The sequence below is a fragment of the Passer montanus genome, unplaced genomic scaffold, assembly GCF_014805655.1.
Source record: "Passer montanus isolate IOZ18808 unplaced genomic scaffold, ASM1480565v1 scaffold48, whole genome shotgun sequence".
Lineage (NCBI taxonomy): Eukaryota > Metazoa > Chordata > Aves > Passeriformes > Passeridae > Passer > Passer montanus.
In genome coordinates, this window is record NW_024369707.1 from 830,190 (window position 1) to 856,243 (window position 26,054).

A 26,054-nucleotide genomic window follows, 5' to 3' on the forward strand; every position below is an offset into this window, starting at 1 on the left:
CCATCAGTGGACAGTGGAAGCCTCTGTTCAGAGCTTCCGGCAGTGGCAGGGAGATCAGCCAGATTCTGTGTTGACATAAGGTTTTTCCCTATGATTGTGCAGAGTGTGTCCCATATAAGCCAAGCTCCAAACAGTATTAATAGATGCCAAACACATTTTCTGCAGCTCTGTGGGAAAGATGTCGAGTGGCAATTTATCACTTTCACTCACTCTGACCCAATCAGACCTACATTACCTGTACAGAAAATTGATTGGGAGGGGATAATTCTCTACAGCTTTTCATGAAAGAAACAGTTATTAATTTATCATCAGACTCTTTATGGCTGTTTATGATTCTTCCGCTCATGACAGTAGGAACATGTGGGGCCCCAGGAAGTACCAGGCCTCTGAGAACATTTTGGGAGATGCTACTGTAGTGAGCATGAGAGCCTTAAATGCAGGGTAGCATGATTTACATCAAGTTTTGGCCATTAATAGTAATTACAATTTATATAACTGAATCCAGGTTGGACTAGCAGTGACTGCAGATCCAAATAATTTTTCAGTGATGGGACAGATCCAAAGTGGGTTTTGAGAAAATTCACAAGAGGACATAACATATATAATTTTAAAAGTATGTGATGTGAGCTTCTCCTTGCTACTGTTGCCATTGAGGCAATGAATGTTTGGGTGAAAGTCCTTTCATGTGGATCACTTGGTTCTTTTCATTCTGGTTAACAGTTAGGTTGTATAAGCTCTAATCCTCAACCCATCTCCTCTGTGTAAAGATGATTTTAATTAATAAAGATAATTTTGATCAATAAGGTGACCTTTACCTTAGGTTGATTAATCTTGTGCTCCTTCTTTTTCAACCCCCCAACTATGCCAGTTGCCTTAATAAAAAATATTTTATTTCTCTTGAATTTCTAAAACTTCTCTTGAAAAACTTGTAGTTCTAGTGACCTGTAATGGACTAAGAATATGAATTAAGAACATTAAGTATAAAGAAATAAAAAAGTAATTTTTGGGGAAGAAAAAAAGGAAGTCATCTTTGCATAAACCATACTTTAATAATTTTTAAAACTCCATTCTAATACAAGTGCTCAAGGACATAGTTGGCAATGTATTTAACAGCAAGGAAAGTCTCTTCACAGGTTGGCTTTATCTGAGATTCAGGGAGAAGGAAACCATATCTCCCGGTGTCCCGGAGCTCGAAAGTGAAAGAGTACTTGATGCCTTGGTCATAAGCCCAGTCATCAGAGCCCCCTGCAGCAGGGTCTGTAGGTAAAGAAATTAAATAAAACTTAACTGGAAAAGAGTGGCTACACATCAAATGGCAAATACTTTGGAGTCAAGTCACATATCCAGGAATGCAGAAAGAACACATAAAAAGAAATATTTGATGACTTGATTGACTTATCCTGCTCATGGGAAAGCTGCTGTGATTTTAGGCCTTTTATGAGCTTTGTTCCAGCTGATTTGTGCAAGCAAATGTAAACAAGCTAAACCGCTCCCTCCTTGTCAGTATTGTGGGGAAACCATGGGAGAAATGTCTGAGGAACAGGATAATGGCATGGTTGCATGGGGTGTTTAGAAATACCTGGTATAAGAAGCAAATGCCCTCTCACTGAGTGGCTTTTTGAGGTTCACAGAGATGGGAAAGAATTGCATATCTGGGATTTCAGCTCCATCGTTTGCTGCTGGACAAATAGTACCCTCCCTTTTCAGTAGCTGGTATGATAAAATCAGTCTGTTTTGCTAAGGAAGGAGCCTGCAAAATTGCCATTTCTAAAGGAAGAGTCTCCAAAAATATTGTAAAAATGGGAAGAAACTTTTTAAAAATGTTTGGGAGGGGGTGGTTAACAATTTGAGGAAGGAGAAACAGGCAAGAGAAATTAGTTTCCATATTTAAGTAAATTTAAGAGATTTAAATATGGGAGATATTGAGATAACCTCAATTTGGCTTTTGGCACTGCAAAGTCCATATCACAGCTGAGTTCCCAAGAAGGGTAGAATAATTAGTCATTACAAATTACAAATAAGATATGTAATTTGTATGTGTCTCAGAATGTAATGCAAAGTAAAAGAAAGTGGTGTTGCTAGAGTGGTTGAAGGATTCACATCAAACAGTGGAATCTGAGGACTCACATCATCTTTGACTTAGAGATACTGCAAATGCAGACCATCTCAGGTCAAGATTTTTATGTTTAAATCTAAGCTGTGTATGATTTAGAAATTCATGCTATGCATGTGAATTCCTAAACATTGTACTACATCACTTGACTTTCCAGGGGGTCACACAATTCCTGGGATCCTTGAGGAAAAATTATCCCATAATTTAGAAATGACAGGTCCCATATATACCTCTTTGTATATGCATGTGAAGGAAGAAGGGACCTACTTAGAAAGAGGAACAAGAGTCTATAGAAAACTGCATTTTGTAGTCCTAGTAGTACTTAATATAGATTGTCAGTATATTTAGGTCAATACTTACAGATTGTTGTTGCTCCTGGACCATATGTATATTTAGTGTTGTACAAACTGGCCAGCTCTTTGGAAGCAGCTCTAGCTATGGAATTCTGTAAGAAAAGAAGAATGATAAATGCAGATTTTCAGAAGTTTTCTGAATGAATTTAATCTTACACTGTTGTATAAACTCGAAAGCCATGCAGAAGAAGCTTTTATTAGAAAACTGTTGTTGACCTCTCAGTGTGATTAGGTGTAAGTAGCTGACAAGGCCCAGATTGTCCTGGTACTGTGAAAAGAGTTTGTCAGCAAAGAACTTATTCTCAAAGGTTTAATGGAGTGTGGTCCAGTCTGTGTATGGTCTGTTTGCAGCCTGGTGTACGGTCCAGGGGGGTTTGGACAGATAAGGGGACAAGAGGTAACAGCACTTTCTAGATTTAGAAGAAGCTTGTACAAGGTTAAAACTAAATAATTAAGGAACCTTAGAGATAAGAGAATCTTAGAGAATGGTAATAACTTGGTACAGTAAATTGCAAACATAAAATAGCCTTTCTTTTCCTTCTGTTCATGCAGCTATACATTCAGAGTCGAGTCTGCTCAGGCAGGGGAGTTGAAAATTGATACAAGTGGAAGCAGATTAAGGTCTTATAAATATTAACAGCCAAAAAAGGCATAAATTACCCTGAAACCATATGTAGTCTCATTAATTTCAATTCATTTCCTGTGCACAGAGGGACTCATTCAACTCCCACTGATTCAGTGAGGGTTGGATCAGGCCCATCAATAGTACTAAGAAGTTTTGTATGTTTGCATTAAGGAAAATTACAGACTTTTCTTTGGAACGTGTGGCTTTTCCAATTCTTCATTATACAACATGTTGGTAATAAAACATGAAAACTATTACTAACAGATGATAAATATGAATGATTTTTGAAAGCATATGTTCAGTATAAGCAACGGGTTGCCATATATTTCTTTATAGCTTGCAGCTGAATGGCTTACTATTCCAGGAATTTCCTCAAGCCCTTTCCTTCTCTGTAGGTTACACTCTGGCTTACATCCCAGTGGAAGATATATTGTAAAATATTCTCTGTTCATCCTTATGCTTAAGTGTTCTTCTGATTTACTCAAAATGACATATTGGACCATGTATTTAGAAAATTTTAGTTAACTGAGAGAACTTTCTCAGCTGCTAAAAAACAACATCACAACATGTTTGCATTTTTACTGGCAGCCTACTCTCTATCAGAGTTGCAAGTGTTTCCCCATTCCCAAATACTTGGTTTTGAACATTTTAGAATTATTTGAGTTTGCTCTAGAAATTTGTGGTCTTTTAGGATATGAAGGATATTTAAACAAAACAAACCAAAGCAAACTTGATGCTTGTCCTTCCACCTATAACACTGACTGCCTGAACGTGGGGTTTGGTTTCTGGCCTCTCTATCACACAAAGACAAGCAATTGCAAGGAAGTATGTTGTTGTTCTGCATTTCACAATCTTGGATCCAGAGCAATTGGAGCAGCTGAGCTCTCTCCTGTGATCTTCTTTTTTGTTTGGTTTGTTTTTTTTCCCTTTCTTTTTCAATCCCTCAATAAATAGATTTTTCTGAAATCCATAATAATTTTTAACACATGTTGAGGGACTTGTAGAGGTTGGAGTCTGCTATCTGCTAGCGATGCCATGTTTTCTTCAGCCATCTGTTGTTTATAATGTACACATTTAATCAGCAGCTGAGATTGAGTCAAATCTTCTCTCAATAGCAAATGAATTTTTAAATGTCAACTGATTCTTCCTCTCTTCAAATATATGCAAAGTGGAAATAAAATTTGGAAAGATTGTCTGGTTCAATATGCAGACCTGTTGGTAACTGGTATTTGCTGTCTTTAGTTAACTAAAGTAGAGACAATAGATCAGCAGAGCTGCTCTGTGGGGCTGTTTGACCCAGGGCATTTGTTCCACCCAGCAGACAAATGATGGCTTACTAAAGTAGGGACAATAGATCAACAGAGCTCTCTGTGGGGCTGTTTGACCCAGGGCATTTGTTCCACCCAGCAGACAAATGATGGCTTTAAATCATACCAGAACACATACCGGAAAAAGTATGTCAGGAAATCTTTTTACCTGAGGGATTTTTTATTGTTGGCCAGGAAGTTGTAAAAACCAGAAAATTGTAGAAAGAACAGTTGAGATTTCCAGCTGTTTAGAGCCTAGAATCCAAATAAACAGCTTCCTCAAGCTCTCCAGGTTGGAGATAAAGGTGGTATTTTAAATGACCCTGTCTAAGAGAAAAATGTGCCTAAGCATTTATGACTTCATCATGAAATGAAGCTTTATCAGAAGTTTTGATATATTTTTGTTTTCCTTTAAGTGACTCTAGCATTTACTTTCTTAATAGATTTGCAGTCCAAAACCCAAAGGTAGAAAAATAAATTTCAGCTTTATAGGAACTCATGTAATTTGTTAATAATGTAATATAAATCAGCAGGAATAATATGTATTAAGTAAATACTTGTGAGTATAAATACAAAATATGAGGAAAATATGTTTGGGTTGTTTTTTCGAAATAGCTCAATTACTCAAAGCAATCCATAAGAAGGAAATAATAGGGAGGTCAATACAGAGGTATATAAATAGTGCCCAAAGTTTTCCAATGGGGTGAAAAATAGTTTGGGTTTTCAAGCCTGTAAATTATTTGGAGTACACCGGCAAGGAGAAACATTGTTTTCTTTTTGACCTTTGAGGATACTCTTTGTTGTTCAATGATTTTCTGCATCTCTTGACGTAATGGGCTTAACTGAATTGTTGTGGTTTGTTTGGAGTTTGTTTGTTTGGGGTTTTATACTGTTAAGAATGCCTCTTTTGCAAGGAAAATGTTGCTGAGATTTATAGTAGCAGAGAAAAAAGTGGCGCCCTGCAGTCGAAGAAATAACTCCAGATTAATACCTTGTAACTGGGAGCAGAATTGGCTTTTCAGCTTGTACCTCCCAGCTGAGCTCTCAGAGCTGGTCATTTCAGCAGAAGGCAGCAGTTCCTGTGCTCATCACCCATCTGTGTTTACACTGCAATTACCAATATTTCACTTATCTGTGTACAGAGTGCATGAGCCAGGGAGACAGCAGAGTTGTTTTCTCAGTTGTTGTTATCTTACATAATTAACAACTTTCAAGCCTAGGTTTTTTTCAGTTATTAGCTTTTAATGAAAGATGTGGTACTGGCATCTCTTTCTCACCACATTGGAAGTTTGAACTAGCAAGATAAATTATCAGGCTAAGCATATTTTGTGTGTTAATAGGTAATTTTTATGGGAGCATCGCATCTCGCTCATTTTACTCTTGTATCATCAGGGTGGATTTGCCAGCAAACCATGACCATTTAGAAACACTCCACAGATGTTGATATGCAGCTGCTGTTTGTGGACAACTCCCTTTGTCCTCTCTATCTGCGAGTGATCTGGAGAAGCCTTTTCACTGCTTGACTAGACCCCTTGCTCTCTTCCCTCACTGGGCTGCCAACTGATTTGCCCAAGGATGAAAATTGTATTTTCCCTTCATGTCGGTCTTTCATGCTTTACTTGTTAAGTAAAGGGACCCTCAACTTCCTTTGTAATGAAAGGCTGAAAATGTGCATTTGCTGTTAGCTTTAGCCATGTGAATTGAAACTTCTGAGCCTTCTTGTTTTGCCAGTAAAAACAGACTCCCCCCTCAAGGGTCCATGATGGTGTGTAATTTAGTTCACTGTTCTGTTGTGTCTCTTTTGCTCCAAAAGCCCAGGGAATCCAGCCAGTGAGGACTTCAATAGAATGATTTTTTTTCTTTACAAGCCTGTTTCTCTGTCACAGTTTCTACAGTGTTTAAGAAATTAGTCCCTGGTGAGAGGGTTTCCACTGCAACTCAGTTGGGCCCTACACCTGTTAGAGACTCTTGTCTATCAGCCAGATTCACACGTCAACTTCATCTGGAAGATGCTGCTACTAAACACATCCTTTTTACAATTTTAAGACTGCCAGTACAGAACAGTTCTGTTGTGGTAAACTCTTGTGGAAGAGCTGTGAAGCAAATTTCAAATACTGCTTTGCTGCCCACATTCCTGTTTGTTGTGCTTCCCAGATGACTTTAACAATATTTAATGTAACGAGTAGTACAATCATAGTAATGCAATCTGTGCAATAGTGCAGATACAACAGCAACAGATTGCAGCTCCTCATGGGCTTGTCTGTCTCTCTTAGATGTAGGATTTTTGCTATCCAACAATTCTTACCCACAGATCTTCATATGTCTAAAGCATATTCAGGACTTCACAACTAGGCACTAAGTTAAATAATCAGACTGATGCTCACAGTCATGCTATATATTTGAAATTCACTCTTGCAGGCTGCACAGACTCTGGGTATACCTCTGAAATACTTTCTAATATGTCCTATTTCAAGCACTCAAGAGGAAGTGAAATGCTAGACCAATCCAACATGGAAGGTTAATTTTGGTGAGTTGAAACAACAACCCAGGCAGCCAATGTGCATTCAAGTAATACAGACTGGAATTATCTTGGGTTGTAAATGAATGTAATATTCTGTAGCCTGTGAAACTGTAATAAGACACCTACATTAATCTGATAAGTGAGTGTGAGCTGGCTGCACACATGTACTTGGTGCTGAGTTTAACTGAGAGATGGAATTGAACTGGGGAGGAAGGAAGAGCACAATACACATTCCTCTGCTGTCTCAAACTACAGTTCAGAGCCAATTCAAATACAAACAAGAACTGATAAAGCTAGATTTGTGCTGAAAATGCAGAAAGCTTAATGGGAGGCTAAGGCAAATATATGAAGTGATTAAAAAATATGGGCTGAACTGTTTATGAAAAGTCTGATTAAATACATAGTTCTTTTTTGCAAGAGGACAAAATGTGAATAGTAAAATAAAGATGAAAGCAGTCTTTTTGGGGTGTGGAGAGATACTGGTCTTGCCAAACACATTTTGTTATTGTGAAAAGCTAATACTTCTGTTCCCTGTAGGAGAGGGATTCAAGTGTGTATTCTGTGTTCAGGGCAATACGTCAGGGTATAGTAAAGAATGAGCCAAGAGGATTGCGAAGCAGACCAAATGTGATTCTCCAAAAGGAGGACATATTTCTTTAGGGGTGTCATCACAAGAATATTGTGTAACTTCTGAGAAATTCCTGACCTAGATTTTCCTATCTTGGGTGTTTTTATTTTTTGTTGTTTGGATAACAGCGGAAATTTTGTGCAACTCCTAGGTTAGGGGCACAAAACAACAGCCCTGAATAAAGGGAGATAAATTTGGGGAAAATCCTTGTGAGCTGTGGGATTTATAACCTCACAGATCTTCTTGCATCTCAGGGGAAGAGTGGGAGGTTGTGGGAAGGAAGGGACATACGTGACTTCCATCACATTTTACACCCCAAGACCAGGCATGGTTGAAGGATAGTTCTAGTCCCTGGCTTTAGGTCAGTTAAATAACTTTGAGTTGTTCTGATTTGCTGAGCAATGCAGTGGAACTTAAAGAGATTCTCTGAGTGTCTTGTTCTATCTGACAAACCAAAACAGTTTTAGACCTTCTGGTGATTTCTTGAGGCTGTAAACAGAAAAGGTCTTTTGGGCCCCAAGGACACACTGTTCACTACGTGTTCAGGGAAGCAAGGTACAGGCATTCTCTGGACCTTTCTCTTCTGCAGACCTAGTGTCCTTAATCTAAGATTACTCAATTTTTGCACCCTTCTGTATCTTGGACACTGGAATGCAGTGCATGGTATTATGTTACCTTTAATTAAATCAAATGGAACAAAATGCTATTAATGAGAAGCAGACATGCGAGGTTTTGTTTAAACACATGTCCAGTTGCTCACTGAAAGAGATAAGAAATTGCAGCTATATTTCCTTTAATTTATTAGATCTGTCAGGGTAAAAATAACATCTAAGATAAGATAATGGCACTATAAATTTTGCTTCTTCATTTAAAAAATGATTTATGATTATTTTATTTGCTAAAAAAATAGCTATTAAAAGTTAAGATTCTTATTCTTCAACATTTTTCCAAATTGTAAATTTAGACAGAACTTTTAGACATTAAACACAGCAATTGTCATATAAAGAAATTCCACTTCTTGTAGCTATCTTGTCTCAAGCAAGTGCAGTTGTTGATTGAAAATGTTAAATTTTCTTTAGTCATGGCTTAAATGAATGTATCTTAGTTATTTGAACTAACCCAAAAAGCTGCACTTGTGAACCTGACCCACAGCCTGCGGAAGTCAATTTTTCTATTTAATTCACTGACATTGGAATGCATGAGGTCCTTTATTGTTTAATTAATTAATTAATTAATTAGATTAATCTCAACTACAGGTAATGTTAATTGGGTGATACTCTGGTCTCATTGTCCAAAAGGACTTTTGGCAACAAGTCTTCCCATGTAAAAATCAGATACTGCATAGGTTGAACACATCTAGGATCCTGCTGTCTCTATTGGGATCACCAATAGAGGAAATTCCCTCAATTAAGAGGTGAAAAGCAATAATAAGGTCACCTTGTCATGGTGGTGAGATTTGCAGTTGCTCTGTGAAGAATATAATGGAACTCCATCTGGTACCAGTGTGATTGATTTAAAATATAGGATAAAGTGATATTGGAAAGACTAATGTGAAAAGTGAAATCAAATGGCTGGAGAGGAATATATTTCCTGTATTCCTGAGCAATTCAGTTTTTATGCTCTGTGGTAGCAGCAGAATTGTCTTCTATGGCAGGAAAAGGGAGTTTAAATTTTACTGTGAATTAGAATAGAATGGTGACAATATAACATTAAAACCTAGCAAAGCAGATAGGTTCTTTCTTGCTTCTAGGGATTGCTTTAGTAATGAGTTCTCAGTGTACTTTCTCTGTTTAATACTGTGAGAAACACATTGTACTTTTAGTTACATTTCATCACATTTGCTCTTCATTCAAAAAATGGGGACAGAATTTCATGCAAATTTTTCACAAATAAGAACTTTGTGATTTTGACAACAAAGAAGCTTCAAGTGTATAATGCTATTTATTACTTTAGACTGAACAGTAATATGCGAATTATGAAGCTTTTGTAAAATATGAAGGCAAGATATTACTACCACTCCCTGAAATAATTTCAATTACAAAACTCCTGGGATATAAATTAGGAAAATGAAATCTTCATTTTAATTTAATCTTCTCTTTTAGACTTAAAAAAAAAATCTAACAAGAAACTTCACTCTTGGCCCCAGTTTGTATTTGTGTTCGGAACCAAGACACGTATTTGGGAGTATTCATAAATCTGTCAAACCTGCACAGCAACACACATTGTTGTTGCCTTGGACTTTTGGCAGCATCGAGGAAAGAGGGGGAATCAAAATGTGTTTGTTTTGTCTTGCTGTGCTGTTTTCCCTGCCAACTGATTCTAATTGCTAATATGTCAGAGAACTGAAGTAATTTTATTATTCATGATTGTTGATTCTTGGCCTATGAAATGTTTATGGCTTTTATACACATTTAATAGTTTTAAACTCTCTATCTGTTTTTAAGGATCAAAAAAAAAAAATCTCTCTTAAATGGCATTAGAGTGTGGCTTTCCTCTGGAATTGATAAAAGAGGAACTGTCCTTTAAAATATCGCATTCATCCTCTCTTCTAAAGAAAATGCTGTGTTTAAATTCAGGCCTCTTGGAAAAGGCCTCAAAACGGAAAGTTTTTATGTCTTTTGTATCTGTTTTCAATTATGCTTTAGTCAAGAGCTGCCTTGTTGACTTCAGGGAGAACTAATGTTCAGTAGAAACTGGTAGAGATCCTTGCTTGCTGTTGATACCAGTTGAGTTATTTCACAGTTATTACGATTTGTCAAGCCACTACCTTGGTTTACAGGCCATAGTGTTTTTATGTAAAATATTACAGGTACACATACAGCAGCCTTTGGAGTCAGCAAGAGGCAGTGCTGCACAGCAGAGTGGATTTCTGGATGGCACGACTGGAAGACAGAACTGCTATTGTGTCAAATTCATTGTGCACGTGGAAATTAAATAAGGCTCTGAAGTTCATCCTGTGCTTCAGCTATCTTGAAACCATATTGGTTTCCCTTGTTCTTGCTAAGACTAAAATATTTTCACAAACTGGCAATATGGATTCTTTCCAGATGTTAAAGAAACTATTTGAAGTTAAACGTACCTAAATAGCAAGTGATGATTTTTGCTTTTTCTTTTCATAAAGTCAGAATGACAAAGAGACTTACCAGTTCCTGGTAATTCGATGGCAAACTGTAAGTGTATGAATAAGGAAACAGTAGCAGCTGGGAATAGGAGTGAATTGTCAGGTATGCCTTGATTGTAGAAAGATGTTCACGAATAAAATCAGCCAAAGCCTTGGTCTCCTTTTCAGACTCAGGTGCAGAGCCACAGTAAGTGGAATCACAGGGGTAGTCTGAGGCCCCAAGAGCTGAGAAGAAAGGTGAATTTAGCGAGTACTTAATGAAGAAGTAGATTGTTAGGAGAGTCATGTTACACCATGTTTGTAGGTAAGCCTTGGAAATCCCGCTAATACACATGCCATATCACAGGAGGGAATATTTTATGGCATAGTTAAGATGCAATGAATAAATATGGCCTTTACAGTGTACATAGTTGGAAGAACATGAATATGGATGTAAAGACCTATATTATGGGAATGTTTTGGGATATTAATTTGCTTCAGTACTCAACAGTCCTTCTCCATTTCTAAGGCACTTCTATGGAACAAAGTGGAAACAACTCAAAAGAGACTGCTTTTAATGAAAGCAAGCTCCTTTGGTTTCTGTTCTGAACTCATAGCTGTGTGTATGTCTATATGCATATATGTATATACATGTGTGTATATATATGCACATGTGTGTGCAGATATGTTCATAGAAGTGACCATGCTGATGATGCTAGTAGCCAAAGTTTGGCTTTTTTTCCCAAAACTGCTTTAAAAATTAAACTCAAGCTAATCCACAATACTTCACTCAAGCTGAAGCTGGACCATCAGGTAGGGGACATCCAATAGTTAAGTATATTGGTTATTGCACTCGTGTGTAATTATTTGCAACTCTTTTTAGGAGACACTTACTGCACCAGCCAGCATCAAAATTCCTGTTGGGATCTGTCCCAATGCAGCTGGTGCCAGCATTTTTAGAGCGCGTCTTTCTCCACATGCGGTCCTGTAACAGAATCACAGATGAAAACTTAGAGTAAGTTCTGACAGTTGACTTTTCCAACAATAAGAAAGAAGAATGTCCTTACCTTTGTCCAAGTGTAAACGTAACCATCAATGTTAACAACAGGCAGAACATAGAAGTCCAGCTTGTCCAGAAGTGTGGTCATGACAGTATCTTTTCCGTAGGTCTCCACAGCCTACTTGGAGAAAAGTAGAAAAAGCTGATGATGTCTTCACAGATGTGTATCTCCTGTGTGTAGGTAAAGGCCTGGGTCTGGGTCAGGAATTAATGAATGTGTAGAAATACTCATCCACGTCACTCCACCACATGAGATGGCACCCCTGTGTTCTGACGTGTGCTTAGATTTGCATTGACTCAAACCACACTGCCGTAAGAAAACCATCTTATACTGCTAGATAAATTATAAGATGAAGGAATGTCGATTTTGAACAGAATAATAAATCACTGGTAAGAGATTTCCATCTACTTTCTTCTTGGTTACAGGCAGAACAATATTGCTGTCCATATATATTCCTATATCCTAGCACCTTAAAGGTATGAGTTTAATTTATGTGAGAATAAGAAGTCATTTTTCCATTTTTTGTATCTGTTGTGCAGAAATTTTATCAACAACCAGAATAATAGAGAATATTTCTAAGTAACATCCTAACACATTTCCAGTCATAATTCTATGGATGCATTTATTTATAGGGAGACAGATTTTTCTCTGCACTTTTCCAGACAGATATTGAATAACAAACAGGAACTCCTGCAATATCCTCTGTATCCTGATTATGGTCTGGCACTTGCTATGCTTGTTCACAGATTCATATGTGTTGAGAGACCATACAATGTTCATGGAAATTTTCTCTAAGTGTGTTGTACCCATGTTTTGTTTACACAGCCATAAAGGGCAACACAGGGCAATGCAATGGAAAAAGGCATTTTTTGTCCTGTAACTGACAAGTAGGAAGGTGGGATATAAAATGTAGAAAAGCAGTTTCTGATCACTTGAAATAATTTTTCCTGAGTTTTATTTTATGCTTGTTTTGTTTCTTTCTTGTTGTTTGGGTGGGTTTCTCTTTTGAGATACCTATAACAACAATCCACCCTTGCTCATGTTTTTCTCTAATTTGTTTTTTTACTTTTCTGTCTAGAAGCAATCCCAAGTGAAATTCTGATGATGCTCAGAGGTCTGCTCTTTTAAAGCACTTCTGCCTATGGACTCGCTGAGCAGAGGCACTGCTGGTGTCAGGTACACCCATGAATTAAGTGACCAGACAGTGAAAATGACAGCTGCAGTGACGTGAATTGCTGAGAGAAAAATGGTACCACATACTGTCTGCAGCCTTATTAGGCACTAATGAAATCATATTCCCATTGACTCCACCAAAATGTCACTTCCAATTTCCACTGCTCCCTACACAAAACCGCATGCCTGTCTGATAAGACTGAGATTATACTTGCCACCAAGGCCTCTGCCAGCATGGCTGGCTCATTTGGGTTGGCTTTCCTTGTCTTGGGTTTTAGATTCCTGCTGCTACTTCTGGTGTGGTTTTATTTATTTGTTTGGTTGGTTTTGTTGGTGTTTTTTTCTTAATCTTCCAACAGAAGTTATTACAAAATTTGAGATTCTGTCAGTAAGTTGCCCTGTTAAATTACTCCATCTGAGAGGTAATACACCTGTCTCAGGTATAATAATATACAGGTAATATACCTGTGAAAATGGCTGTGCAGCATTTGATAACCCCCACCTGCTTTATATTGGTAGTGAGAAAGAAAATATAAAGGACATAAGATTGTTTAATTCAAGACCTAAAGTCTCCCAGACTGAAGTGAAGCTAATTTCACCTGTGCAGCTCTTCCTTAAATATGGGTTCATATTTAGCACGTTTCTATACAGCCTGAGGTGGCAGCTCAAAGGGTTGTATATGCATTTGCCTCTTCCTGAGTGGAGCTTAGGGAGCTTCATTTACAGTCTTCCTCCTTTCTTGGGCACATTTCCTCAGTGCTGAGCTGAAGGTAGGTTTCCATCCTCTCTGTTGCCTTACTGAATAAAGTTGGTTGCAAGGAATCCACCACCTGGCACTGTAGCAAGTCAGCTGTTCTGAAGTGCATTCAGGTGCCTTCTGATGTGCCCTTGAATTTTCTTATTCCTGATGTCTGTGTGCAGAACATGGCTATGTTTGTGGTGTTACTAGAGCTACTTGCTTTTCTCTCACCTTTCTCCGACTACAGGTGCAAAAAGAATTTACAAACTGAGCAACTGTTGTAGTTGTCAGTACCTCTTAGACACGTTTCATGTTGCCCTAAGCTGCTGAAAGATTACAGGTCCAAGCACAAAGATCTGGTTTAAGTAGTTGCACCTTAACCCTCTGAGGTGAGAAGAAGGCATGAGCAGACATGTATTTAGAGGGAAAAAGGCAGTGGCCTAAGCTCTTCCTTCATTTAAGATTTTCTTAAACATAGGTTTTGTAAAATACTTTTTCATCATTAAGCTTACTGACCTCTTTGACAAACCACTGGCAGAAAGCAGGGCTGATCCACTCTCTTGCATGGAAACCACAATCCATAAAGATGGCCTTCTTATTTGCACCACTTTTTCCCATCTAGGAATAAAAACCAACAAAAACAGCACCCCAGGGCTTGAACAAAATAAATTGTATGCTGAACAAGTTAGTAAGCTTGCTGACCTAAAAAGTCAAACTTTATACAAATATGGTATTCCTTGTTTAAAATGGAAATCTATGGAGAGCTCCCAACTGTACCTGACCTTGATATTCAAGCTAAAAAAAATAATCTTAATAATTTCATTTTTATTAATGTTGACAAGCTTCCCCTAATTATTTGATTACTCTGCATTGTTGATTTATTTCCTGCAGTGTCTCTAAAAGTTTATCTTGTATGCTTGAATGATATATTACTGTAAATAGAGGAAAAGAAGAAATCAAGGCACTTACTTTGAGAAGGTACATTGGCCGTCCTTCATATGTTTTCCCAATTACACTACGAGAGACAAGGTCTGGGTTCTGAGCAGCAATATCAGCAGTCCAAGCAGCAATCTGTTTAATAAAGAGGTTAAATCTAAATCTCTGTTCCTCAGACCCAGACTGATTAATTTGCAGATTTCAAGCCAGAACAGTCTTTCTGAGCATCTAATGTGGCCTAATAGTTAATACAGTTTGTAGATTTCCAAGGAGCCACTGCAAAGATGTGAAGAGTTACATGGCCATGATTACATGTCAGGAAAAATGAGCATGGCTGTGAAAAAAGGAGGAAGGGATCTTTTGACAGGACATGAAGGCTAGAACTGAGGCAGGGAATGGAATCGAGTTGTTTAGCAGAGGAGATGGGAGAAGTATTGAAAAGTAAAGGAAATTAATAGTGAAGCATCTCAGCCTGGTCATTGGATTTCTGCCAAAGGTTCTTTGCAGCATTAGGAGCAAAGCAGAGGAAATAAGAGTAGGTTACACAAACTAGCTCAGTAACAAAGAGCAAGGAGAGTTTGGAGGCATTATCATGTCAAGGGATGGAGCAGAAGAGGAAAAGGGAAGAAGGGTGGAAGCACTCTGACTACAGAAGCTAAGGTACCAAGCTGATAGTGTGGTGAATTCTAGACTTTACCGTGTCCCAGCTGTTGTACTTCACATAGCTGTGGCTGGCAGTACGAGCTTGGCTGTCAAACTGGGCATCCAGTGCAGCCTGCAGGTTGTCAATCAGAACTCTGCAGGAAGGCACCATGAAAAGTGTGAAGAGAAACATACAGCAATCCAGCAGGAAAGCAAGATATTTCAAGGTCTGCCCAGTATTTGGACTGCACAGATTGTGAAAGGAAAGGTGGGCAAGTTGAAAATAAGCTATGTGAGTTTCAGGTTTCAACCTACATCCTGCCTCAGCCTTGCCACAAGAAGGACCAGGGAGCAACAGGCTCCTGCCAATTAGCAGCTGCCTCACTCCCATACTAACAAACCTCCAGGGTGGCAACAGTTTGGTTTCAGAAAAATGGCAATGCTGAGGCAGAGTGCGTCTCAAAACGAGCTCTAGGCTGATCCTATGTTGCCAGCTGCTTCTGCCTCAATAGGAAAAGGGTCTTCTTGAACTTTTGGCACTGAGGACAGACTACAGCAATGTTTCAAAACCAGGCAACAACCCAGAGATGTTTGCCTGATGAAATTCTCTGTAAAACCAAGCTTCCAAAGGTTAGATGTGGTTTGGCAGCTCTGTTGCAGGTGGCATTATTCATCCTCCAAACTACTTTATTGCAGGTGAGGTGAGCTATTAAATAGAACACACAATTGCAAGAAAATCTTAACAGCCTGTCTGGATTGGTTGGATCTCTCCTGTTCATTTTTCCCTGGGGCTGACATAAAGGCACAATTTATCACTGAGCAAGCTCTTGAGGACCTTTTGCTTATATTGCAACCTTGGCTATCAAAAAATAAAGTCCTCTTGTTTTTCCAGTGCCCGTCTTAAAACTTTTACAAATCTTATTCATCCAGGGTATGTCCTTGATCATTTGTGATTTGGATAGAGGAACAGGAGGCCAGTTTGTGAGGCACCAGCAGCCTTCAGAACAAACATTGCAAGTGACATGATGTCACGGCACTGCAGCTGCACTTCAAAAGGATTATAACAGCTTGGGTTGTCACAAGGACGATCCACTCAAGTTAGTCAGGGACAGCTTCCAGACATTCTGGCCTTTTGTTGCAATAAAATGATTTGTGCATGGACTTGAAGCAGTTCATGAATATTATAGGAAAACTAATACATGTAGAGTAACTCCTTTGCTAAAGAGGAAATTCCACTGAAACATGATTCCTGTGCTGTATGTGCACTGTGGGATTATTCTAAACCATTTATTCTAGAGTGTTTTTAGATGCTGTTCCTGCAGAGGCATCCAAGTCAGACACAGTTGATGTGAGGCCAGTAAATTTAGTGATGGATTAACTCTGAATTTTGCAGATCATAAAAGTTATCCTGAGAACTGTGTGATGTCCAGTGAAGAAGTTTGGTCTAGTAGAAACAACAGCGGGGCTGAAAGAAAAAAACTCTACACTCAGCTAAATGAAATAATAAAAACTTGATCAAATACTACTGACTTTCAGTGTCTGAGTACATGATGTTGACAGACTATACTTTACACATCAAAGAAGCCTGATAATGAAGTTGGGCAGAGCTATTCTTAAGTGGAGCGAAAGGAGAAATGAAGACAGACAATGTCACTCCACTCCAGCTCAGTCAATTTCTCATCCTCAGTCAATGCTTGCACAGTGATTGGAAGGTATGAAGTGAAGAACAGGATCAGGCAACTCCTCATTCTCCTTATCCTTCCATTAGTGCTCCTCACTGCAGAGCTTTTGTTCCCAGTGGTGTGTAATGTGGCAGTGGGCTCTGTTTGCTCCACTTGTGCTGCAGTTGTATTCGGTCAGCTCACTCTCTGGAGACATCCTTGCCATGGATCTGCTAGGTGACTTCTGTCAGCCCAAGGCTTTCCTGGGAATCTGTTTTCCATGCTTCCTTGACCTTTCACCTGGCAGCTGTCTTCTGTCTGTCACCTGTTGGGGTTTTTTGGCCCTCTAGCTATTGTTCTGCAACTCACTGGGGACATGATCATGGTCCCCAGTCCCCTTGGGGCTCACCATTTTATTTTCTGGCTTTAGTTCCCTGTCAATTTTCCTCATCTAGTTATTTTCTGACTCTTTCTAGACCTTTGCTGCATTTTGTCTGTAGTAGGAAATATTTCTATCCCCATTCATACTCCAGCCTTGTGTATTGCAGTGAGCTTTCACCTCAGGGAAATTTCTGGTACTGCATCTCTGCTTCCTGTCTCTTGCCTTTATCAACATTTCATCTCACCCTGTCAATGCAGAATAGTTACAGTCCATTTGAACTGTCATAGGAAAGCTGAACCAGTAAAGGCATCCATAGGAGGAATGAAGTTTTTAATAGGAAAATCAGCTGACCAATATGAAAAGCTCAAACACATCCTGCATGGTGTTTAGTCCCTTCTATTCAAAGTACAGTAGTCAGAACAAACTTACTGATACTCCATTCCACTTTCTTTCAAAAGATCTTCAACCTTAAAAGACTTCTCAGCTTCAACTCGGAAATCAACTTGCATTTTTGGCCTTACCAGTGTGACAGAGTCTGGCTGCCAAAAGTCAACCTGAAAGAAAGGCAAATAAAGACATAAACAAATAAATACATATGTGTGGCTGTGATTTTTTAGATTGGTGTATGTGTGCTAGTGAGGTTGTGATTAATATACTGAATTTCATGCCTATCCTATTACACTGATTCAGTATTGCTTCCCACAAGTATCAACCTAAATTTTAACTGGAAATTGATTAAGATTTTCTTAGGCCCTGCATTTTATATGGCAGAATTCTGGAGATGATAGTGACAATTTCACAAATGTCAAGAATTCTCCAGCATCTGCATCCATACAGAATTGTGAATATTATAACTATATTTACAATTTTCATTTTTACAGCTTCTTTCATTTTTTTGCTCAGGTTTTTGCCTCTGTGAATATTATAACTATATTTGCAACTTTCATTTTTTACAGCTTCTTTCATTTTTTTGCTCAGGTTTTTGCCTACAAATGTTAGAGAGAAATTAACTCAATACCAGGGGTGAACTGTACGAATATTTTGCATAAATCAGCTGAAAAAGACTGTTGTCTGTACAAGTGCTTTTAGAAGAGATCACTGAAGTTGAATGAGAAACCTGTGCCTTTGAAGATGTTTCATTCCAAATGGACAAACAACAGTTTCACTTATTTTTGCTGAAGTAAGCATCCAAGCCTCTGAATTTAGTGCTCTGTTGAAGGCCAGTGGAAACAAAGATAATTTGCCAGCCTGATGCCTTTTCACCCTTTCATCTCATGAAGGTAAAAGAAATTTGGGCTGGTTGTTTATGAATTATGTGTTATCAAATGAGGTGATTGTTCCAGAATATACAATTACATCAGTCCTGACTGACTGCTTTGTATAACAATGGTAGTTCAGGGGTCTTTTCTTAAAAGAAAAAGAAAACAAACAATCCTTTGATACTTCACACTTAAAAGCAAGCATGGTATATATTAATTTCCTTAGTATTGGCAGCATCATTCCAATAGTATGTTGTTCTACAGAAAACTGTTCCAGCATGCTGTAGTAGCCTGTTGACAATAGGTCTCCACATCTGTACTTCATTAAAAATACCATCCTTTCATCCTACAGCTAATGGTGTCTTTTTCACCAACAGCTATTTTACAACATCAAAGCTGAACAGAAATATTGAAAACACATTTGCTGTCTTTGTTGTTTTTCATCGTGTCATTGTGTCATCATATATCTACATCAAGGTCAGTGAGAAACATGCAGCTTAGAGAGAAAGGAATCTTTAAAGAAAAGTCAGAGAAGAAAAGATAACATGAGAGACTAGAGGCCAAAGGAAAATTCATTTTGCTGGGAGTATAAATTTTTAGATTATTTACATGAGGAAAATGTTTCGCCTATAATGGTAAAAGTTCTGGTAGTTGGAATTTCCATGGTTTATCTGAAAGAACATTCTTGAAAGCACCTCACACTGAATACAGAATTTAAGATTTATTTATTCTATTAATAAAGTCTGCTGGGCATTTTGACATTCAGATTAGGTAAACCAGATTTTCTTGGAAAGAAATCAAGATTAGGTCTTTAATTCAGTAGCACAATTTAAAAAAAAAATCTGTTATTTGAGAAAAAAAGGAGAAATATTTCTTTCAACTACAATATAACCACTTCCCCAAGTCCTTTACCTTCATGATGCTGGCAAGGAAATTGAGGATTTCCACCTGCTCACCATTCTGTGGAATCACACGGAACACCTTCTGTCTGTAAGGGGAGAAAAAGATTTGATTTGAAAAAGTTGAAAGCCTTTTGATCATACAGAAGAAATCACAGATATAAAACTTGATGTCTGTTCTTACCCATCAAAGGAAAGGTCCTGCAGGTGAGCAGAAACAGATGCAGCACCTATGAGAACCAAGAGTGCCCACATTTTCTCAAACAGGTTTTCTTTTCTTTTTTGTGCTGCTTTTATAACTTGTTTTGTCCTTCTTTTTATCAGTTATACACAGAACAACCCACTGATCAACTGATAGTTTACTCTCTTGGCCTTGTTTTATTTGCATACTATTTATAGTGTGTGTTTTCCTCTACACCTGTGAAAACAGCTGAAAGTCTCACAAAGGCCTGGCTAAAGAATCTTTATTTGAGCTGGAGGAATTCTAGATATGAGAAAGTGAATTTAATTTACTTTGTTATTTTCTATTTGGTATACATTTAGATATTTTTTAATAAGGTGGTTGCTGAATTACATACTTTATAATATTTTGTTACTTTATGTAATGGTAGATGTCCATCAGATGTTGTTGCAGCATTTATTTAATCACAATGTTCCTCTTCATTAATAATATAGGTTTGACTTTGACATATTTTTGTCAAAGAGGACTCTACCAATTGGGATATACCAATTGGCTTTTGTTTTTCCCCAAAAAGAAGGAAAGCACTGAACTGGTTCTTTGCTCACTTCACTGAAATTTGTCAGGCAACTGCAGTACTGAAAGCACAGAAATTTCTAGTAGCAGTAGGGTTGCACATATACTGCATGTGATACAGCTGCTGATTCTTGTACGTTCTCTAATTTCATCATGTGTGGATCAGAAGTAAATATCTTACAGGTTAAGCAATACTGTGGAATTTACTAAGATCAAATGAAATGTATTCATACAAAAGCATTTTTAACTTTCATGTTGTGCCTGCTCTGAAGAACAGTGGTGTGTTTGCAGCAGTGCACTTGCATCTGTTTAGGTTTCATTAATGAGTACTTGGCACTGAATGCAACATTAATTGTCTGTTGATGCTGTGTCCTAATGTGACTGATGTTTTTGACAGGGAGCCTCTAAATGAATCAGTGAACAAATAAATAAAAAATGGAGTTTATGAGCTCAGTTCTGTCTCCTGTTATGCCTAATAAACTGGGCAAATTAAAGGAGTTCAGACACAGATAATCTCTACTGTGTATTACATAATATGTGAAAATTTATTAAGAAGAATAGTATAATTCATCTCCAATTAAAAGATGTAGTTACAGCTTCTTGAGCATTTTAAGAATGACTGTGACATCAGACTTGAAACCTAATTTTTTATGGGCTTCTCTGGAGTCAGATCACTAAAGCATAGATACAGAACAGCTGGAAATATAATTTTAAATCAATGTACAGTTCATGCAGATCAATATAACCTGTTATTAATACTTTCCTAAAAGGAGAGTCAAAAAATCTACTGGGCCTACTTATTGAAAACTATCTCTGCCAAACCATAGGATTTAAACTTAGGTTGCAATTAATGGCCTAATTTGTAGCACTGTGAGCTCTTGCCCAGTAATGATCTTACTGAGAGACAAGTCTCTGAAGACAGATGACATCAGAAACTGTTCTGACAGTGTCAAAACAATAATGCACAGTCTCCAGAAGTTTTAATTTTATGATGATGAGATCATCACTACCGATATCAGTATCAAATAAAAAGGTCTGATCCCATAAAGACAATTGCAAACACAATAATGTGGAGATGATCAAGCACAGAACCGGCAATGAATAAATGATCACAAGAAGTAATCAAACAATTTGCAGATGTCATCATTCCCTGTTGAGAAGCATTTTGGAAATAGAAACTGCCAGATTTCAAAAATTGAGTTTACTTTTAATAAATTTCTTCCTTATTCATGCAGTTGGAGATGATGGGGTTTTTTTAGGTTTTATGTTTGGGGTTTTTTTTCTCCAGACAATTAGTGATGCAGCGTTGACTACTGAGTTGGCAAGCATCACTGAATACCAGAATTTGCAATGGCAGTTTTTGCAGTTTCCTTCCCAGACTACATCAGAAACAAACACTGACCTGGAATCCTATTTAAGTGATTTATTTTGCATCTCAGGATGGATATTTGTCAGGTTAGTTCATAAAATAGCTCTAAACATTGTCGTGTTCTTCTAACTGTATAGCATAAATGTTTAATACTTGTATATATACTTGATAAAGGGGCAGCATAAGGATAAATAAAAGAGCAAATCAGATTTGGTTAAGCCATCTGTTCTTTTTAGCATCTGATTACAAGCCAGCATCATCAGTTGGCCATGGCTGAGTAAACTTTGGCCTATTGCAGAGAGCAGAGCATTACCTATATCTCTGAATAGATTCAGATGGAAAAATTAATTTTTACATAATCAAGGAAGTTACAAAATCCAAAAGGAGAATGTGTGGTAATTTCCTTCAGGACAGGCATTTTGCCTTATACTTATCACAACTGAAGCTAAAAACAGTGACAGCAATTGCAATTTTGTTGTAGTTGTTTGCTTTATAGCTGATTAAAAATACAGTCTCCTATGATGCTGTCACTCACAAAGAATATTCCCTGTAAATAACTGGCTACATTCCAGCTGAAATTTATCTTTGTAGTAATTTCTTATTTAAGTTTTTGGAATAGAATTACTGTGGTACTCCACTTTGAAAAACATATGAAGGCTAACCACAGACTGATAAAAGGAAAAAATACACATCAATGTTAGCATTTCAGAAGCATCCTTTATCTCACGAAGCCTTTCATCCCATTTGTTATCAAACTGAGTCCAAAAGTCTGAGGATAAATAAGGTCTGTTTTTATAGGAGTTTCAGTAGATAGAGATTTCCTGAATCCAATAGTTTCTTGATCTACATTTTCTAAAAGTCCACCATTTTTAGTCACAAAATATTGTCAGTTCTTACAATCCCTGATTGACAAATTTATCTTCTTAATATTCTTTAATATTTAATGTGTTCCAAAAGATCAGCAATGTGCAAATCTTAACACTGCTTATGTGTGTTATGTAGCAAAGTCCTAGCATGTGTTCCAGACCAGGCACATGTATTTGATGTATGGCACCCTCTTATGGTAATTTTTTTGTTAAGGTAATATATTCTAACCTTAGTTTTGAAGAGTAAAACTATTGAATATATTCTGAAGACCTTTGAGAATACTTTGAAGAGGCCAGGATCAGCAGAATCTGCTACCTAGCATACGATCCAAGCTTTCTTGATACTTTCTCTTTATTTATATATTATTAATATTCTTTTAATTCATCAAAGGCTTTTTCAACTTTAGGGCCCTGGGACATGCTCATATCCTACTGTTTTGGTAGATATGTGTAGGTATCTTCTTTTTTAATTTTTTTTTCACATTTGCAGATGCTACTTAATAGGTGAACAGGTACTGGCTAAGAAGATAAAAGAATGGAAGTGATGAGAACAAGGGCATGGAGCAAAAAAGGAGGGAACACTCATGACTTTGGGATGTAGTTGTACTTTTGTTATTGACTCGTCAGGGGAGAAACAGCAGAACTTGTGACTTGTTCTTTTGTAGAGTCAGTGGATTCTTGCCAATGTATCTCCTGTGAAATAGGTATCATATTTTTACTATTGGCCTTCACTATTGGTCAGGGTTTACTATTGACCAATTTGCTACTCTCAGGGTTGACCAATAGTATTGCAGCTTCATTGCATGATGCATGCCCAGCTTGCTTAGGATTTAGAAAGTATTTTATTACCCTAGCTAGAAGTTGAATACATAATATGTATTCAAATACATATTTGTTTGAAAAAATGTGTGAAATATACTAAAATAGAATAATGGTATTTGGAGTACCAGAATTCCTAGAAACCAAGAAGTGAGAATCTATTTAGTGCCAAAAAGAGAAAAGATGTTTAATGAAGCAATGAGAAGGACTGCCCACACACCCATTGGTTATGGACATCTTCTTAATTAGCTGGTCCTTGGGCTGAGCTTTCTGCCATGTACAAGACTGTGGCCAGTTCTCATACTTGAGCCTATGCCATGATCTCTGTGAGGCTTGCAGGGTCATGGCAGGACCCAGTGACTGTTCAAAGACACAGAAGCAAAAGGTTCATCTCCTTACAAATTCAAGGCACTGAGATCAGCATGTGCTGTGAAGTGAGATCATAACCGCAGCAAAAAGTTCCTGCTCCAGAAAAGTATAGGAGTAAGTAGACACTCAGTGCTCTTACTATTGGAAGCCAGTTTTGTCTCACATCTTTGTGCAGGTTCTGTCTGATGGGTTTAGGAGTTTTCCTTCTGGGGTAGATCAGCACATCATTCTCATGTGCAAATATCTCCAACAATGCCAGAACCAGATGCTGCTGAGGTGGTGCTAGAATTATTCTGTAGCAAGGCACAGGAGTGTCTGCCCACTGCTGAGGCCTCTCCAGGGTGTGTAGTTCAGACTGTTAGCATGTTGTCTTCCTCAGTATTCCCTCAGTTCCCATCCTGGGCTCTGCAGGGGCTGAAGGTAAATCAGGATGTCAGTGTGCACTCACCCATCTCCAGTTTTAACAGAAGGATTTAGACAGACAGATGGATCTGCATTTCAACACAGTAAATATGATCCAGATAGTGATGCTCTATTGGTGTTAACCAAGCACAGCAGGATCACCATGAGTGGGAGCAAAGGCGCATGAGAGATAACAGGAGAGTCCAGGACTCATGAAAAATCATCAACAGGAGAGGTTCAAGGAAGAGAGTGGACTGAGCAGCTTGATTCCACCCTTAGGCCTAACTGAAATTTCTTTTTACAGCTTGGTGGGTAATTTACTGTTCTGTTTTGCTTTTTGTATGTGATGGCCCTCATGGGTGATGTAAATTATGAACATTTTTCTCCTGCATAGCTTGTATTTCACCTGCAGGCTTGATAAATCTGAAGCCTAGTGCTTAGATAGATACCTTCAGCTGTGGATGATTTTGAAATCCAGTGCCCTTTGTTGAGAGACAGGTTATATCAACTGGTGTTATACCTGGGTAAAGGTCAGAGAGTTCTACCATTTCAGAAAAACAAGGCCATTTAGAAATTAATAAAGTTTTCTGTTCACATCTACTGAAATAACCCAAATTCACAAGCTACAGATGAGAGTAGAACTGTACTATAATCAAATAAAACTTTGGCTAATTCTCTGGCTTCCTTCCCAACAAAACATACATGAAAAGATCAATACAATTAGTTCTCTTCCTACTTTCTAGAGGAGTTTGGAGTTAGACTTCAAAAAACATACTGGAAAAAAAAAAAAGAAAAGGAAAAACCCCAAACCCACACCAAAAGAAGCATGTAAAAATACCAAACAAAAAAGTTCAAATAAATTCTGCACATCAGTTTGTTCATATAAAATATATTCCCTTTTAAACAGACTGACAGTTATTAATTGATCAAGAGCATGCATAAAACTCTTCTCAAAGCAATTATTTGGACTAATAATCTCTACTTGGACAGCCTTATTAAAACATACTAATTGCAAAAAATAGTGAGAGCTCACTCATTACAAGAGTATGGGGTAGCAAATTTAGTTGAATGAATTAATCTTGGCACTCATTGTTCCTCTATGAACATGTAAGTAAACAAAACTCAAACTGAGCAGACAACCTGTCTGACTTAAGCAAGTGTATTAATTGTTTGTGAGATATCACTGGGAAAAAATGAACAAAAAATCAAATCCATGCTACTGAGGAGTGTGGAACCAAATCTGACTGAGTATGGATTTTTTTCCTAGGTTCCTTTTATTCAAAGAAGGATTTCATCTACAAAAGATAACAGTGGAATTTTTGAAAAAATTAATAATTTGCTATTTTCAGTAAACAGTAGGTTTCATGGAACAAAGGAAAACACAGAGTACAAGCAATTTAATCTTGTCATTATAGTCAAACTTCATTTCCATGAATTCATCTGAAAATAAATTCAGTTAGACAAATGTCTGTTAAACTTGTATGACAAGAACCTCAATGAAGAAAAGAGAAGCAAGGTTCAGAGCACAAATTGCACGATTCTTGGGGAATACTTTTGCCTGTGCACATGGAAATATTAAACATCACAGATAGGATAGCTGCTTTAAATTCAGTGTCTGTATTCTTCTGTATTACACCCAGGCAGCTGCAGATGTTTATATTATTTCCTTTTTTTTTTTTTTTGCTTGGTAAAGCACAATAGAGCAAAAATATTCCTTGCACCAACTTGATTTGGAACAGTTTGTAAAACTAGGTTGTAATACACAAATACTGGGACTGATCAGGTCCAGTTTTGGACACAGGGTTTTTGCTACTAATTTATCTCTGCTTTTTAGTTATATTTTGGTGCACTTCTCAGCTTCCAACCCTGAAATCAGATCTAGTAGGAAGGGGTGAAGGAGGAGTAAAGAGGGAGACCATGCTTTGATCCGCTTCCTTCTGAAGCATCACAGCTACCTGAAATCCTCACATTTTCTGTGAATTATTTAAAACATTTTCTGAAAAAAAAGTATTTTGATGTGGAAATGTTGCTGTAGTAGTGCTTCATAGAAAGGTAGAAAAGACATCCCAAGGCCCA

The 26,054-nt window shown here is 37.7% G+C and overlaps 1 protein-coding gene across 1 annotated transcript; it reads right to left on the reverse strand.

The window, feature by feature from the left end:
* Nucleotides 1-1,042: 1,042 nt before the first annotated feature.
* Nucleotides 1,043-19,714, reverse strand: CPB1 (carboxypeptidase B1). Its single transcript, XM_039722318.1, has 11 exons — nt 19,584-19,714; nt 19,413-19,488; nt 17,671-17,795; nt 15,254-15,353; nt 14,590-14,691; nt 14,137-14,238; nt 11,715-11,825; nt 11,542-11,632; nt 10,691-10,893; nt 2,474-2,558; nt 1,043-1,257 (listed from the first exon to the last, which is right to left on the reverse strand). The coding sequence occupies exons 1-11, from the start codon at nt 19,652-19,654 to the stop codon at nt 1,070-1,072; spliced, it is 1,254 nt and encodes a 417-aa protein (XP_039578252.1). The 5' UTR covers nt 19,655-19,714; the 3' UTR covers nt 1,043-1,069.
* Between the last annotated feature and the right edge of the window lie 6,340 nt (nt 19,715-26,054).

What these genes read in the sequence shown, in the direction of transcription:
- CPB1 (XM_039722318.1), bottom strand. Translation starts at nt 19,654, where the DNA reads ATGTGGGCACTCTTGGTTCTCATAGGTGCTGCATCTGTTTCTGCTCAC. An exon ending in AGTACAACAGCTGGGACACG is followed by an intron (nt 14,692 to 15,253) that starts GTAAAGTCTAGA and finishes TTTATTAAACAG; the next exon opens with ATTGCTGCTTGGACTGCTGA. An exon ending in CATCGAATTACCAGGAACTG is followed by an intron (nt 2,559 to 10,690) that starts GTAAGTCTCTTT and finishes CTTTTCTTACAG; the next exon opens with AATTCCATAGCTAGAGCTGC.